The following is a 17,548-nucleotide window of genomic DNA, read 5'->3' as shown; positions in this document are numbered from 1 at the left end:
CATGGCCTCATATTACAGCCCTGTGAATGTGAAACTGTATGTCATGCCTGATGTGCTCGGTTCCACTGTGCTTCCAGGTACTCTCCTTACTAGCGTGCAGGCATCTCAAATGACACGGACAACACAAGTTCTGTGCTGTGAAAAGCTGCCAGGCATATTGGCAAAAATATTTGCAGATATTTCAGCCATTTTCCACCACCTAGTGTATTAAAAAGCTCCATGAAACTAATTAAGATAAAAGACTGATCTGCTAGACTTGAAGGAAGAAAGAAAAGAAGAAGAAAACAACAACAGTGCAAAATGAAGGGAAATAAGTAAGACAGTCTCAGGAGGAAGAGGAAAATGATGACGCTTGTCATTTACAAAAGTAAATAATAAAAGTAAAGGAACACTTGGGTTTGAGTAAAAGAGACAGTGAAAAGGTAGGGAGGAGTGGCCATTTCCCTCTCTTTAATACATTGCCAAAGCTCTTGTATTGCAAATACAATTGCACACCTGCAAATGTATTCTAGAGCAGCACAGATCCAAGTTTTTTTCACTGTATTAAGACACATGTCCTTTCCAAATAAATGGGATCACTTGGCAGTCATCTCAGTGAAAACCAAAAACACTTAAGAACATCAGCAATGTCCCCTTGCTACCAGCAACTGCAAGCTCAATGCTTGTGCCTGCATGCCTGGCTTAGCAGAATTGCAACTGCAAACAGCAGAAGCATGTTCGAGTAAAAACAGTAGGAACAAGCGCCACCTTTCACATGGCTTACCTCTATGTTAACAGACCAGGAACACTCTTTTAGAGGCACAGAAAAGCTGTTAGTGCATGGGCCGCTATCATAAGGGGTGCCCTAGATTTGCTGGGCATGCATTAAAAGAGAAACAGCCACTTCAAGCCAGTTCTCCCCAAATGCTGAGCTACCCTGATGTACACCCAGCAATCATGCAGCTAAGGAAGTGACTGCAAAGTTTTCATTGCTCTCTGATGAGGTCCATGACTGTTTTTACACCTTCTTCTCTAAATAAGGAAGCTGCCTGCAAGGTCTCTGACTGCCCAACCAATTTGATTCCTTTGCTTTGCGCAGCCAATGAAACCTCACTCCTGCCTCTGGTCTTGGATGACAGCACTCATCAAACCCCAGCCAGCCTGGGAGGACAGCAGGTTAATGTTACAGCCATGGCAAGCTTACCTCTGGCAAGCTGTTGATGTCAGAATGATGATGTGGGGAGGGACAGCCTCTGCACTATAAAGATGGGTCAATCAAATAGAACCAAGGCTGCCCACCAGAGAGCAGGACCTCCAAAACATGGTCCCCACCAGTTTGAGTCCTGCTGGCCTGTCTCTGCTTCCAACCCAACTGCTCTCAGGCTTTAGTTTCATGTCAACAATCTCTATTTGCTTTCCAAAAATAAGCTTCTGCCACCATGCTGAAGGGAGAAAAACAAGAAGGGCGGTATTTTTAGGGCCATTAATTCTGACCACGTGCCCAGGAGGTGAACCGGATGACCACTGCACAAAGACTTCTCATCACTATGTTCTCCAAAGCCAGCATTCATCGGACATTGTCTGCTTTCATTCTCCTGTGTTTTTTAGCTGGGATTGCTTCAACATATCCAGTTGTAAGCAGAACTAATGGCACATTGCTGGAAAGAGGATGGCAATCTCTGTTGTCAAGGTCCATTGCTGGGATGTCAGGGGAGAAGTCAGATGTGAACTGGGAGAGTGACTATTTGCTAGGAATCAAGAGGCAGCGGAGGCTTTATTGCAACGTGGGCATCGGGTTTCACCTTCAAATCCTCCCAGACGGAAGGATAAGCGGAGTTCACAATGAAAACCAATACAGTGAGTTGCATCCAGAAATGAAATAGATGTCACTTAATTGCTGTGAACTCTAGTAATTACCCTTCATAGAATGCAAATGTTATTGCTTGTTATTGTTAATCTGTGCTACATCTGTTGCCTTTTAAAAGTCTCTGGGATCAATAAACATTAGAAACCTCCAGGCTGAAACATGTCACAAATGCTTAGACAAATTTAGATACAATTTATTTTTACTTTGCTTTCCTGCACAGATGAGAAAAGACAAAACAGGTTGAAAATTTTTTCTCTGCTGCATTTGCTCACTCCTCACCTTCTCATTTGCCTTTTGAATCTGGGAGGTAGTCACCGAGCTCACAGAGCCAAAGAACGATTTTGGAATCCTACATTTGAGACACTCAGTAATGGAAGGGGCTTGCTGTTCCTGGTGTGCTTGTTCTTACCGCTGCTGATCTGCAACTATAAGATTAAAGGAAAAGCTTTAGTCCTTTTGACTTGATTTTTTCAGTAACAGTAACAGTAATATAAAAATAAGTTACATATTAAAAAGTCCAAGAGAGTCTGATAGTTACAAGAACAAAAGGATACTATAGAATGTAAATATGATTCTGGAATAATTATTATAAGATCCTTTGGTATGTAGAAAAAACATCATCTTCTCTGTGTACTTTTATTGTGCCCAACTAGGGACATAGTTCTAATAAAAGTTATGGTATGTTCATTAGGGTTTTACAATAGTCATATCTGAATTGCCTTTGATTAGGTACAAATTCTGTGGTAATGTTTCTATTAACTTCTTATTTTTTAGGTCTCTTTGAAATATCCACAGTAGAGAGAGGTGTTGTTAGCCTGTTCGGTGTGAAAAGTGCTCTCTTCATTGCAATGAACAACAAGGGGAAGCTATATGGAACGGTGAGTACAAGTGCAAAAAAAATTTAATAATTAAAATAAATTAAATAATTCGAGACAAACAAAAACTACAAAGGTCCTGAGCCTTGGTGTTTTGTTTGTTTGTTTGTTTTTTCCTCTTGAAAATCTCTACTTTCAAGCAGCTTTTCAATTACAGGGAATGTACCCGGCCTAGAGTCATCAGTGTTATTCAGTGCAACAAGTGTTGTGTCTGTTGATGGACTCTTATTTTAAAGCTTTCCAATAACACTGTACAGAAAGCACCCTAGGAAAATGAATGCATTTTGCAAATAGTACAGATTAATTAGATAGCTTCTTCTAAGGGCTCAGCACTGCAAGTGTTGTAGTAAGAGTGAATCCTGCTGATGCCAACACTTTATTACACTTAAAATGAAAGGGTGTGCTTTGGAAAAAGTGCTAGAACCTAAAGTGTGTGTATGTGATCATGTGCCCCTGTATGTGCATACATGAGCGTGTAAGAGAGAGAGAATTAGAGCTATATCAGTGCTAGCTGCTGTTAGTAAAATCATGACAACACACTTCTCCCTACTAAAAACAAACACAGCATGGAGAATAAATAGGAAGTCTACCCTACAAAGCCCACATATGTGACTGGGACTATTTTAAGGATCAGTTTTGTGGGATCAGTCGCAAAGAGAGAAGAAAGAGTAATAGCTATTAACAATGGTATGCAAGTTATACTGAAACATCATCACCATCATCCTCATCTAGAAAGTGCTAGCTATGCTTTTTAAATGCAATTTAATCTCTGAGATCTGAGCAAGGCGTCCTCAGTCTCAACACTGAGTAGAAAAGGCACCTGTTAGGAAGCTTGTTTGAAAGATTCTGGCTCTGGGCAATAAGCAAACCAGCCCATCTCACAATAATGAATGATAATGACAGAACTCATCTTTTTTTTTCTTTTCTTTTTTTTGGGGGGGGTCAAGAAACAATAAAGTCAGTTCCTTTGAAATAGCTGTAATTCCAACAAAGCATTTCAATGCTTAATAAAATACCAAATGTTGTGAAGGACACGTAGCCATTACTAATCTGGCGGTTTCCTGCTCACACAGGTAATGGTAATGGGGCATCTTAAGGTTCCACTCTTGGAATATTAGCTCATTCATGTCTTATTTCAAGCACCTAGAATTGCTAGAAGCCCAAATGCTTTGCTCAGCTAGGTCTTTCTAAAGAAATCCAGAGCTCCTTTGGATTATTTTTTACAGTTTCTATTAAAACTTGCTTATTTTCAAAGGCATTTTTAAAAGCTGAAATAGATGTGCATTCTCCCTTGGACAATGCAATGCCCTGAGTTAAACTCTTATAAACTTTGAATTGTTTTATTACAAAGATGCCCAAGTATAACTGCACTGGTGCTGTCTTATATGCCAGAAACTTGATGTCAAATAATTATTCAGTTTTCTTTTTTAATTTCCTTGGTGCTCTGCATTTGTATCCTGCTTATCCTGCCACCTTCTCTCCCAGATAACTCTATTTCCTTGAATTGAAGTGACACCATATGAAGATAACTAAAACTGTTTTCCTGGCTTAGAAGCTGGAACATCATATCTCACTAACAGATAAATATAATATCACTAATGATGTAACAAAATATAGCATCACTAATGATGTAACAAAACAAAAGTTTTGGTGCTAAACAAAGGTTTTATTCAAATGCTTTATTCAAACAACCAGTTCTCCCTGAACACTGCTGTTTGTGAGAGGACTGAATGTTTTGACAGGCAGCATATAATTCTTTCATAAATGACAGGACCTCTTGCAGAGGAAGGTATGAAATAAAGCTACATCAATTGAGCAAAAGGGCATGATGATGACAAATGATTGCTTACAAAGAAAATGGAGACATCCATGATTTATGATGAATTAACTTGGTCTGTCACAGGAAGTCCACAGTTCATTATCTGGACAGGTGGTATCTGAGTTCATCTGACACCAAATTAGCATTACGGAGGGAGATTTATTGTTGGATGCAGACACTACAGCACCACCTGTTGCGCACTGCAACATGCTCTTCTTCGGTAAAAATGGTAGTAAGAAAAGTGACTTGGGTCTTCCTGAAATACTTATTGCAACTGCTTTGCCCCCGCCCCCCCCTCCCCCCCCCCCCCCCCCACCCCTTCCTATTCTATAGGCTGTTTTCCAAGATGAATGCAAATTCAAAGAAACCTTGCTGCCCAATAACTACAATGCATATGAATCAAATGCTTACCACGGTGCTTACATAGCGCTCAGCAAACATGGGAGAGTGAAGAGAGGAAATAAAGTTTCTCCAGCTATGACAGTGACCCACTTTTTACCAAGAATATGAACATGAATGAAGCAGAAGACTTAATCCCAGGAAAAACTCTTTCATTTTGCACATGGGAATAATCTCCCAGGTAAAGTATTTATACTGTTAATTGAAAAAAATCTATATGTGTATATTTGGATAAAATTATTTGTACTAGATTCATCATATAGCATATGTAATATTATGCTGCTTCTCTTCTCCTCTGTACAAATTTTACATGGCTGTGTGCCTCCTTTGGTGCTGAACAGAGAAAAATGCAAGTTGGAGTGCAAAGAGAAAAAATATTAGGAAGATACAGAATGGCTGTGATAATTATCTAATCAACCATTGATTATTTACTAGCTAATATTAATTACCTCAGATACAAACCCTACATGGTGAGCTGTTTACATATCATGAGCCAAATCATCAAATGACTTTGCTTCACCAGAACTTCAACAGTTTACTCCATCTGAATATCTGCCTGCACCTCCCCTTCTACACACGTACACTTGTGTCCTGTCTTGTGAAGTCCTCAGACTATTTTGACCATGATGGTGCCCATTCCATAACTGTTTCCTCACAAGCAAATTGCCTACCCCTAGAGTCCCTTTTTCTCTGAAGGGATTCTGCAGGGCCTCCTCAAATGGGCTTGTTGGCAAAATTAAAACCTACAATCAATTTCCCCCAGGAAGGGCCATGGGGTATATCAGAGATGGGTCCCAAATACAAAATGCATCAGGAGATTAGGATGTTGAATGCCACCCACGCGGCATTTTGTGAGCTACTTAAGTTTAGACCTACCTCCAATATAGAAGTGTATATCTTTAATATAAATATATATATAGTCATGGTATGTGTGTTTGTGTATCTAAGTAGTTACATACTTTTAATACATCAGTCATCACAGTCTCTAGATGCCCAGGTGCTCTGATATACATACACACATACAATCATAAATATTTAACAGTAATGTATTCAATTTTAGCTGAACCATATTTATCTCTAAGAACTGAAACCGGTCTGCAGGATGCATTATTTAATTATATAATATAAAATATATGGAATTCATGAAAGCTTCTATCAAAGGGTTATTGTAGAAAATGTCTTTGTTTTGAATTCAATTCTATTTACTGCTTTAAGTATATTTGTTTCTTTTCTATGATACCTCACTGAGGTACCAAGTACAGAGGAAGAAGGAATTTATGTAAGCACACCTTCCCAGGTTGGTGCAGAGGAATTTAAACTATAATTAGAATTTCTGTCAATTGCAAAGCATCACATTCAAAGACATCATGGCAAGCTATAGTGAAATATTCTCCAGATGTCTCCTACAAGCCATACGAATGGTGCATAACCTTGCCTTACTATTTTGACAACCTTTTTCCATACCACGATTCTCTGTGCCTATGAAAGAGTATTTTAAGATGTCCAAAGTCAATAGTCACTATAAATGTCAGTTACCAGAAGCCTTGGGATTCCTGCATTGATGGCGTGCTCCTAAATTTGAAACTAGATTCAATGCAATGTCAGAGCATAAGCATTTTCAGCATAGATGGACCGTGCTGCTGCAGAAGTGAACATCTGAGTGCAAGATAATCTCCCATGTGCAGCCAAAATGTGACTATGTCCAGCCTTGACATGCCATTCTATTTGCAGGGGGTGTCTATTCATAATGAATTTGAGCCTTCTGACATGTAAGAAAAACAGTGTTCAGGGCCAGATCCTCAGATGGAGTAAAGCAGCCAAACTGGACTATCAGTTTATAGCTGCAGAAGATTTGGCCCAAAGAGTGTGCCTACAAGGGTGCATCTGCAGCCATACTTTCTGACTTGTCAAGACAATTTTTTTGTGGACATAATACAGTTTTCCACTACTTTTGTGTAATCTATACTTGAATTTAATTTTCTTAAATGTAAGTGGTGATCACAGTGTAAAGAAAGAGTAAAAAGAATGGAACACTGCTTACATTACACTAAGGGGACATTTTGGATATGGCAAAAGATAGGAGTTACTCTTTATTTTCGGGTCTTGCAGTATGTAGAAAGAAGTCAAGTTGGCACTCATTGTTCATCCACAATGTGTGCAGCAGTATACTTTGGGGGAAAAAAAATGCATTTTAAGAGAAAAAGTAGAATGTTTTGAGTGGGGAGATTGCCTCAAAGTAATGTTTGGTTGATATCAGACAGTTACACTGACATAGAGTCCCTAATGGTGTTGATAGGCAGACCACAGCTGTGTTGAAATACATTAGCTGACAATCTGTATTCTTGTGTTATATTCCTAATTGTCTTTTGAAATGAAATTTGAACAAGGGTGGAAGAGTGCATGGACATAGAAGAAATCATAGTTTGAATGCTGACACGTTTGTTTCTGATTACAGCTTACACCAGTGTCATTAGGTTAGGATGAATTCTGTTCCCTCTTAAACCAACATAGTTTGAATTAATTTGTTGGTGGTGGTACTGATAAGTAATGGGATAGCTGGCATAAGAAGATGAGAATCAGAATCACTGACTCCGTTTTACACATACTGGTCAACAACAAGAAAACCATAGACCAGGTCACAAGAAGTCTGTTTAGATGCAGCAAGCTGAGCTGAACTTGTTCTTAAGAACTGCAGACCCCCGTGGATGCAGTTTTGGTCAGCATTTGGAAATTCCCACTATTCACTCTGCTGAGTTACTCTTTACACCACTGCTTTGCCCATATTACATATCAATGCCAGACAGATCAACACGGAAGTCAACACTGAAACCACAAATGGTTCTGCAGTGTCTGGAGCCATGATTAATACTAGAATGAACAATGACATTGTCAGATGTGGTAACTGGCAGGAAGCCCCTCCAGCACAACTAGTGTGGTACTGCAGCATTGTGCAGTTAGTTTTAGGCTAGTTGGATGTGACTTTGATAGAGGTTCTTCTTCAGTGAATGCTTGGCTACGTTCACTAGAGGAGTTAAGGTGCGTGCTGACACACTGTTGTGCATGTGCAAGCAGTCTAGGGGCAGCCCACAATAGCAGAATTCACTGTGGTAGAATTCAAGAAGTTGCACAGCCTCAAAAATAGCTGGACCCTGTTCTTCCTCTTGCTCAATTAGCTAAATTCTGCCTTCTTCCTCTGTTGTTATTTTCATGTAAGAAGGAGGGCTTAGAAAAACCACCACTCACTTTAGATGCTTCAGGATAAGTTTATTGAGCTGGTACAGAAGAAAAAAAATCATAAGCTGAATTTGCATCATATGGAAGTTATAGAGAGAATATGGGCATGATCTGGCAAACTCTCAAGCAAGGCCATCTTGAAAAGAACAGTTTAATGGATATGTGACTACATAAAGACAAACTCATGAAAGTAAATTTCCCAAGTCAGAGCTAAGAAACCAATTTTTGACAGTTTTTTTTTTTTTTGGTGGTCCCTTTCAAAGCATATGTCATCTTAGTGTGCATTAGCACAAAGCCTTGAAATGATCTGCAAACTTTGAAAGTATTGCTGTGAATTCACCACATGGGCCTTTGTGGCTTAGATTTTGCACGATATTCTCCCAAGGACTTGAAACCTACTTTCAAAGTTTCTTCTTCCATAGGCAAAGCCCATGAAAATTTAAGACCTAATCCACCTCTGTTAGAAAATAGCCTTTACTGCCATTGCATCATGCCCTTAAATAATCATTTTTTTTCCCTAAACAGGCAAAGAGATGGACATTCATACACAGTGGAAAAGCAGAGTAATTTATATATACCTCACTAGCTATTGCAATTCCAAAATTTTATTTGCACAGTAAAATGGTGCCAAAGTTCTCACATTATTTTTTGTCACAAAAATATACCTCATATTCTGACTCAATATAGACTCATAATTGATACTGTAAATTTGCAAGAAACACAAAACTTTTCCGATCAATTGTTTGTGAAATTGCTTCTATTTTTATATGTATGTGCTGCGCACAATAGTTTAATGTATTCATAAAATAAAGTTTTATACATTTTTTGAAGTGTTTTGATTCCAAATTCCTCTTAAATTTTGTGGGTTTTGTTGTTGTTGTCATTTTTATTTTTTTATTTTATTTTGTGTGTGTATGTGCATTTCTTTTTTTCCCCCTTGCTTCAGAGCTGCCATATTCAAACAGAGAACAAAACACACAGTTTTAATTCACCTCTAGAACCAGAGAACATATTTGTACACTTAAAATTGTGTTAAAATTTTGTATTCTTCACACTTCTTCCCTAGGAGGGCATAAAGAAATAATTCTCATTGAGGAGATGTTTCACAGAAGATAAGGAAAATAAAACTCTAATCTGACTAAAGATGAGCTATCATATTCACCTGTCTAAATTCCCATGCTTTTTTTCCTGGGGCGGGTCTAGTGCTACTCGCTTGTTGTTAAAGCTCTTCAGTATATCTTTACTCCATTAAATAAGGAAGAATCTTTATTATTATTATTATATTTTATTTTATTTAACTTCTTGCTTGGAACTCATTTGGGAGGGCAACTTCCTGTAGCCACCTCTGAAGGTTTTTGCCTCACAACCCTCAAAAGTGGGGGCATGTTTCAGTGATTTGGTAGGTTTCAATTATTTGCTAAGATTACTCTCCCTCCCTATCCTCCCATGTTGTCATTTAATCAGCTTTTCAGTTAGTTAAATGACTGCATACATTTCCCAATCTGGGAACTGCACTAAGATATTAGAAATCAGTAGCTGGGAATCTGCTGCCTGCTTTTTAGTTCAAATGCACTGTTTAATCCTTAGCCAGAATGGTATAGAATCATAGAATCACAGAATGGTTTGGGTTGGAAGGGACCTTAAAGATCATCTAGTTCCAACTCCCCTGCTATAGGCATGGACACCTCCCACTAGACAAGGTTGCCCAAAGCCCCATCCAGCCTGGCCTTTTACATCTCCACGGATGGGGAAACCACAACCTCTCTGGGCAACCTGTTCCAGTGCCTTGCCACTCTCTGAGTGAAGAATTTCCTCCAAACATCAAATAGAAATCTTCCCTCTTTTAGTTTAAAACCACTCCCCCTTGTCCTATCAATACATAATCAAAAAATTTGCTCTCCACCTTCTTTATAAGCCCCCTTTGAGTATTGAAATGGTTCAAACATGGTCATCCTGGAGCCTTCTCTTCTCCAGGCAGAACAGCTCCAGCTCTTTCAACCTTTCTTCACAGGAGAGGTGCTCCAGCCCCTTAATCATCTTCGTGGCCCTCCTCTGGACCCACTCTAACAGCTCCACACCCTTCTTGTGCTGGGGCCCCCAACCCTGGATGAAGCACTCCCAAGTGGGGCCTCACAAGGGCAGAGCAGAGGATGACAATCACCTCCCTCAGTCTGCTGCCCACTCCTCTGTTGATGCAGTCCAGGACGCAGTTGGTCTTCTGGGCTGCAAGCACACACTGCTGGCTCATGTTGAGCATTTTGTCCACCAGAACCCCCAAGTCCTTTGCAGGGCTGCTCTCAGTGAGTTCTCCTCCCAGTCTGTAATCATGTTGGGATTGCCCTGACCCAGGTGCAGCACCTTGCACTTGGACTTGTTGAAAGTTCATGTGGTTCCACTTCTCAAGCCTATCCATGTCCCTTTGGATGGCATGCCTTCCTTCTGTTGTATCAATGGCACCACTCAGCTTGGTGTCATCTGTAAACTTGCTGAGGGTGCACTCAATCCCACTGTCTATGTCACTGTTAAAGATATTAAACAGCACCCGACCCAGAACAGACTCCTGAGGAATACTGCTTGTCACCAGACTCCTCCTGGACACAGAGCCATTGACCACCACTCTCTGGGTGCAGCCTTCAAGCCAACTCCTTACCCGCTGAATGGTCCACCCATCAAATCCATCTCTCTCCAATTTGGAGATGAGGATGTCATGTGGAACCATGTCAAAGGCCTTAGAGAAGTCCAGGTAGATGACATCAGTTGGTCTTCCCTTGTTATGTGATGCAGTCACTCCATCATAGACTACTGAAGGTATCACAGAGTGGCCAAGTCTTCAGGTTTCTGCTTTGCTGATCAACCTTCCTCAGGAGTCTGAGAACATCAGCACCAACACTCTCACTAAATGGCATTCCTGCATTTGTATTTTGGCCACATACACTCCCCTGCAATAGATCCCTTTGCATACAAATAGTCATAAATTTCTTGTATATCGTTGCTTAGTGCATGTGCTGAATTTCACCTGTGGGAGGACTACGTTTCGCAGGTGGATTAAGCAACATTTCTGTCTGCTACAGTAGTGCCTTGTTAACAGCCAGTTTCTGTAGGCAGAAGTTGGAACTGAAAAATCTACAAAGCTGACATGAAGTGACTGAAAACAACAGGACAAACCTACCTAGCCCCAGCAAAACAGAATCTTCAATGACCTGGTAAGGAGTTTACCTGCAGAGGCTAGGGAAAAGCTACATATGGCCAGCTCATGAGACAGAACCATATAAATAGGCTAGTTTCAGCTCCTGTATCATAGTTTGCCTTTTGAAATGTGAATGAAGCTGGTTAGAAACACCTAGATGAGTGCCTTGGTGGTACCCTGGGAGGCAGAGATGGGTCTGGTGGTCCCTCATCCTTGTGTGCTGTCAGCTCAGGTGCCAAAAAATCTGCAGGGAATTTTTGCGGGAAAAAACAATGATGACTAAACCCCAAATCCCTATGAAGAGCAGGAAAATAAATAAATAAATAAATAAATAAATAAATAAATAAATAAATAAATAAGCTGCTCTTTACTTCACTTACATCATTTTCTTCCTTCTCCAGATCATTTGAATTGTATTTGCGTATCTGTTCCTATGGGTAGACCTATGACAATAAATGTTTGTCAGGGAAGGAGAAGTTTCAACAGACAAGGTCAAATGTAATTTAAACAGAAAAATTAATAAAATGGCTTATAAAGGGTGCCTCTCTGAGCTCCTTGCACTAATTCTGGCCCACTAGCCTCTTCTTCCCTCCAATTCTTTTTATTTGACCTGTCACTGAAAACATGACTGCTTATCTGAAATGTCTCTTCCTGCACAGCAGAGCAGAGTTTCCCAGTATGTATCTTCTCTCTCCCCCTCTCCCCCAAGTCACGCTGCCTTCAGTGTCATCTGGCCTGAAGCTACTGGCAGAGGCTCATAATCTGTCCATTTACTTGGATTTGTCTTCTCTGATGTCCCACCCTCTATATGCAGTAGCAGGTGCTGTTTTAATTAGCTTCATGACCCTGTGTTGTCAGTAGTTCCTGACTGACAGAAGTTCACACTGTGAGCAGCACAGGTGAGAACAGAGAGAATTGCACCTTCCTGAAGCCAGCAAAATTTGCTCAGCCATGGTAGTGATATCTAAAAGTAAACAGATAGATGTAAATATATATGAAAGAGCAGGAAATATTTCCTACTCTATGAAAGCTAAGATTTATATAGGTGGAGGACTCCACTCAACCTCTAGCTCAAAGCAAGACCAACTTCAAATCTAGGGGAGGTTTCATCAGGAAGAGTACCCCCATCCACCACCTCCAACAGCCTCGGTGGTATCCTCATTATTCATTAGCCTTTGGATAGCACATCTACAGGGTTCAATCAGAGAACTATCTCAAAGGGGTCATCAGTGCTGCTCATGTTTTGCTGGAAGCCACACTCAGGGCTGGCAGCATCTCCCTATCAGGTCTTGACACAAGCCACATCTGGCCTGTGCATCAAGCAGAAAATAGCTTTCCTACTGGAACTCACTCTTACCAACACACATTGCTGCAGAAATCGTTGAAGGCTTCAGTCCCCTGAAGATAAAAAACAATCAGTGCTTGCTGACAAATCAGGGATGCAAGGTTACCTCAGTTCTAGGTACACAAGATTTAGAGGACGACACGGGTACATCAACTGCCTGGCTTCAGCACACCTCCAAATCACTTTCAGAGAAAATAGCAGCAGCAGTGCTGTTGCAATATATGCGTGCCACGTAACGCCTATGGAGACAGGCAGAAAGCCTGACCTCCTGAGGCTGATCACCGCATTTTGTTATTGGCGGTTATTATGATTGCCCTCTGGTGGCTATTCTCTTATTTAGCAGTGAGATGTCAGAGACCAGACATAGATTCTGTACCATGAGACTGGACACAAGGAGAAAAGGAATCTACGACCTCCTGGACTGGCCTTCAGCTTATCAGCATCTGTTGAACCCATGTACAGGAAAGTCAAAATTTTAACTGGAATGCAACAGAACACGGTATTTGGGATTCAGGTATCTTATTGATGAGTGACTTCATAACACAAAATGTGTAAATTGATCATGAAAACTACTTTTCCTCAATTTTTTCTAACATGATGATTTCCAAAACTTCACATTTTGCAAATGTGAAGCCTGATCATACACATCAAAAGCAATGCCAAAAGGTACAGTTTAAAAGACATAAATTGTCAGGGTTGATTGTGCACCCCTGCTGTCCCAAAAGATACATGTGACAGGAAATACCATTTAGCAGCATGGAGCACCTTCATGAGGAAAGCAGAATACATCATCCTTTTCCAAATTTTATTGAAGGCAGAAGTTTGAAAGCATATTAAGAAATTTGAAAAATTGAAAGCATATTAAGAAAACATTTCCTTCTATTACCTCACTGAGCACATTATTTTACATAGTGCTGTGGGGCCATAAGTGTTCACAACTGATACAGTGTCCATCTGCTACCAGAGATGCTCATTGCATCACCAGGAGCCCCAGCGAAGATGTTGATGCTCTGACTGCCAGGGGGCAGTGTGCCACCTGCAGAAACGACAACTGAAGGAAAAAAAAAAAAAAAAAAAAAAAAAAAAAAACAGGAGGGGTCACTCACACACTTAGGAAAATTATTTTGAAGTATGCTGTTAAGAAATATACCAACCAGTAAAATTTTTACCACCGGTAAAATTTATATCATAGACAAGTTAGCAACTTCTCTACCAACCTCTGAGCCAGCCCAGTTTGTTTGTTTGTTTTTTTCTACAACCGTGGCAGGTACTGCAGTTTCACACTGTAGAGTCCAGTAGAGTTTCATACTGTAGAGTTTCATAAAAATATGTAACCAGATCTTTTGCTCAAGGAATAAAAATAGACTTTCAATTTAAACTTTCCAATAAGATATTTACTTTCCTTAGAGCACGTGCATGGGTACATTGGAAAGATGATACCTGAAAACATTTTGATTTTCAAAAGTTTTCAAACATTTCTTTTTCAGATCAAGAAAGTTTATGGCAGAAAACAAAGTTTCATTTAACAGTTTCATATTTTCTCTGTTGTACAAAAATAAAAAAATCCCACCAAGTTTAAACCATAGATACATGAAATATTTTATTGCTTACACTTTTTGTTCTGGTTTGGTTGTTGTTGTTGTTTTAAAAGTGAATCCAATAGGAAGTGACAGACTATAGCAACTTGCTCAGAGAGGTTGTGGATTTTCTCCCCTTGGAGATTTTCAAAAGCTACTAGGACATTGTCCTGGGCACCCTGCTCTAGGTGACCCTCCTTGTGCAGGGGTTGAGCCAGATGAATTCCAGGGGTCCCTGCCAGCCTCAGCCATTGTGTGATTCTGTGAGTCTGTGACAGTCTGAGAGGAAAGGGCCAGGATGAACTCTCTTACCTGAGTTTACCTATGCTGCTATAATCAAGGTAGGAAGCAGGTTCGGGCTTGCCTGGTATACTTAATCTAAGCCCACAGTACAGCCTCTGTGAGTTTCTGCACAGGATCCCAGCACTGATTCTAGGAGCAGGATTAGAGGTTGGTATGCAATCTTGAAACCCCATGGGACCTTCCTTGCTGCTTTCTAGTCTTCTTTTCCTTCTCACTTAATCTTGGTGTACAAGTCAGGAGACTCAAGTCAAGGGAGTCTCAGAGTCTCCAGCTGTTCTGAAGAGCCTGTCTTCTAGGAACCGCAATGAGAAACCAAAACAAAGGTGAGAGCAGGACCCAGTTTCTCACAGATCAAGAAAGTCTTGCACAGGCAGCAGGATTCCTCTAGTCTGCTGTAGGTCAGCTAAACTCAGCCTCGCAAATGTTCCTGCCAACAGAACACGCACAGGGTGCCAGAACGAGGGAAAGAATATTGCTGTGGTCTACCTAGACTTCAGTAAGGTTCTTGACATCATTTACCATAGCATTCTCCTAAAGAAACTGGCAGGTCAAGGCTTGGGTGTGTGTATGCTTTGTTGGGTTAAAAACTGGCTGGGTAGCTGGGCCTAAAGAGTCGTGGTGAATTGAGTTAAATCCAGCTGGAGGCCAGTCACTAGTGGTGTCCCCCCGGGCTCAATACTGGGGATAGTTCTCTTCAATATCTTTAGAAATGATCTAGAATAGATGATAGAGGCTCAGGGGAGACTTATTGCACTTTACAATTACCTTAAAGAAGAGTGTAGCAAGGTGGGAATCAGGCTCTTCTCCCAAGCAACAAGTGATAGGACAAGACAAAATGGCCTCCCATTGTGCCAGGGGAGGTTTATGTTGGATATTAGGAGAAATGTCTTCATTGAAAGGGTTGCACAGCATTGGAACAGGCTGCCCAGGGAAATGGTTGAGTCAAAATCCCTGGATGTCTTCAAAAAACATGTAGATGTAGAAGTTAGTAATATGATTTAGTGGTGGACTTTTCACTACTAGATTAAAAGTTGCACTACATGATCTTAGAGGTGTTTTCCGACCTGAATGATTCTATGATTCTAGGCCTATCTTGTCAAAACGAGGTTAGGACTGCCCACTCAATGGTCTTGCTGCCTGGTAAGGCTGGCAGCATCAGTCTTCATCTCCTACCTAGTCACAACAACAGAACTTAGGATGAGAGACAAGCACCACACACCATGTCTGAACTGCCTCAGCAGAGTGCTCATCTTCAGCTCAGCCATGGCACCCACTGATCTTTACCACAGTCATGGGCTGACTTCCCAGCCTGGCCTTAGCACAGTTCTGTCACCACATGGACCTGCCTGGCTTTCACTGGACCTGATTCTGATGGGAAGATCAGGTCTAGGTCCTAGGTTCCTTTCTTGTCACCATGATGTTGTCTTGTGATCTGGGCTTTTGTCTGGGCCTGGCCACCATCTCTGGGTCTGCTCTATGCCCCAGCTTGGGTACTGTGGGACAGCTGCTGTCTGGTGAGGCCTTGACTTGCTATGCCTATGATTTATTTTATTTATTTTATTTCATTTCATTTCATTTCATTTCATTTCATTTTTTCCTCTCAGCTCTCAGATCCTCTTCCCCTAGAGAGCAGACCCAGCCCACATTGGTCCCTGACATTTGTTTACCACAGTGACTTCTGGTGATTGATCCACAGAAAAGAGATGTGTTTTGTTGTTTTAAACTGGTGGTTGTGTCCTGGCAGGATTCTATGCCAGATGCTTCAGAGAAAAGAAATTTCCTTCTTAGTATCTTCTGATGATGCATTTGGAAAAGTATCCAGTGTTTCACACAACAGAAAAAGCATTTTCCAGATACTCCATGCCACACACATGTACAGACATATGAGACACAAACGTAAAAGCTGGATTGAAATACATCACCATTATTCTAAAGAACAATGTTTCTCCAGAAATTAGCAGTATTAGAGAGATTACCATGAATTTTCACAAGTCTGTACAAATTGCATTTCTGGTTCCAAAAATGGAGGAGAAAGACAACTCTGGGAAACGGTCTGTCATGGAGATTTGTAGTTGAAGAAGCACAGGGATAGGTTTATAGGATTCTGGAGTAGCCTTTGGGAGATCTTAATGGTGTATGACAACTACCTCAGCCATCTATTTTCCACGTACTAACAATGTAATTTCTGTCTTCTGTATATTGCCCCTCAAGTACTGAAACTCCAACTAGATTTCACCCCTTGCCTTCTCCAGGCCAAACAAATCCAGCTTTAACAGCCTGTCCTTGTGTATCATTCTCCAGTCCACATAAATTTGAGTGGATCTTCACTGTATGTGCTCCCATCTGTTAACATCTCTCTTGCAACGTGGAGCCCCAAACCAGACACCGTTTTAGATGTGGCCTCACAAAAGGGAAATAAACACTTCCTTCAATCTGTTGGTTATGCTTTTTCTAATGCAACCCAATATGCCATTGTTTTTTTTAATGGTTGGGTTGATAGTCTTGCTTAAACTAAGGAGTCTCAAAGGGTATGGGCTGGTAAAGGCAGAGAGTCTATAAACTGGGGATTCCCCCTTCAGCCTCTCAAGGGAATCACCAGACATTAATTTAAGACAGTTCAGTGCAGGAACAAGACAATGGGGTGAGGTTAGTGTCTGGATTTCATAAGGCAATTTGCAAACAGAAATTAAACTGTTGTGAAACAATCTAGTCCCCATGAGGGTTAGCAATGATTGGTTCTGCTCCCACTGTTGCTAAGGAAAGCAGAGGACCTTTGACAGAAATTTGCAGGCCATGATCTCTCAGTGACTCAAGAATGCTGGTCAGTAATGGCCATGTAACAAGCTATGCTCATAAAAAAAAAAAAAAAAAAAAAAAAAAAAAAAAAAATAAAACAGTGTCTTATGAGGGCTTTTTTTTTTTTTTTGTTGGTTGTTGGTGTGGGTGTTTTGTTTGTTTGTTTG

At 40.6% G+C, this 17,548-nt stretch overlaps 1 protein-coding gene across 2 annotated transcripts; it reads left to right on the top strand.

Moving 5' to 3' along the window:
- The first annotated feature begins 1,247 nt into the window (after positions 1-1,247).
- On the top strand, positions 1,248-9,393 carry FGF6 (fibroblast growth factor 6). 2 transcript variants are annotated; one of them, XR_004746769.1, is made up of 4 exons: positions 1,248-1,836; positions 2,621-2,724; positions 4,874-5,120; positions 9,120-9,393. XR_004746769.1 is itself a non-coding variant. In XM_035312562.1 (3 exons), exons 1-3 carry the CDS (start codon positions 1,497-1,499, stop codon positions 5,048-5,050), a joined length of 621 nt encoding a protein of 206 aa, XP_035168453.1. In that variant the 5' UTR covers positions 1,249-1,496; the 3' UTR covers positions 5,051-9,003. The 2 variants fall into 2 exon arrangements, 1 of the variants encoding a protein (XP_035168453.1); XM_035312562.1 differs by lacking the exon at positions 9,120-9,393 and having other exon boundaries at positions 1,249-1,836; positions 4,874-9,003.
- The last annotated feature ends 8,155 nt before the right edge of the window (positions 9,394-17,548 follow it).

The sequence above is a fragment of the Oxyura jamaicensis genome, chromosome 1, assembly GCF_011077185.1.
Source record: "Oxyura jamaicensis isolate SHBP4307 breed ruddy duck chromosome 1, BPBGC_Ojam_1.0, whole genome shotgun sequence".
Lineage (NCBI taxonomy): Eukaryota > Metazoa > Chordata > Aves > Anseriformes > Anatidae > Oxyura > Oxyura jamaicensis.
The sequence above is the reverse complement of the archived record's forward strand: the minus strand, read 5'-3'. Positions and strand labels throughout refer to the sequence as shown.

Bases quoted from the DNA above. Each gene is read 5' to 3' on its own strand.
- FGF6 (XM_035312562.1), top strand. From the start codon at position 1,497: ATGACCACTGCACAAAGACTTCTCATCACTATGTTCTCCAAAGCCAGC. The intron at 1,837-2,620 runs GTGAGTTGCATC...CTTATTTTTTAG, and splicing joins TCACAATGAAAACCAATACA to GTCTCTTTGAAATATCCACA. The intron at 2,725-4,873 runs GTGAGTACAAGT...CCTATTCTATAG, and splicing joins AGGGGAAGCTATATGGAACG to GCTGTTTTCCAAGATGAATG.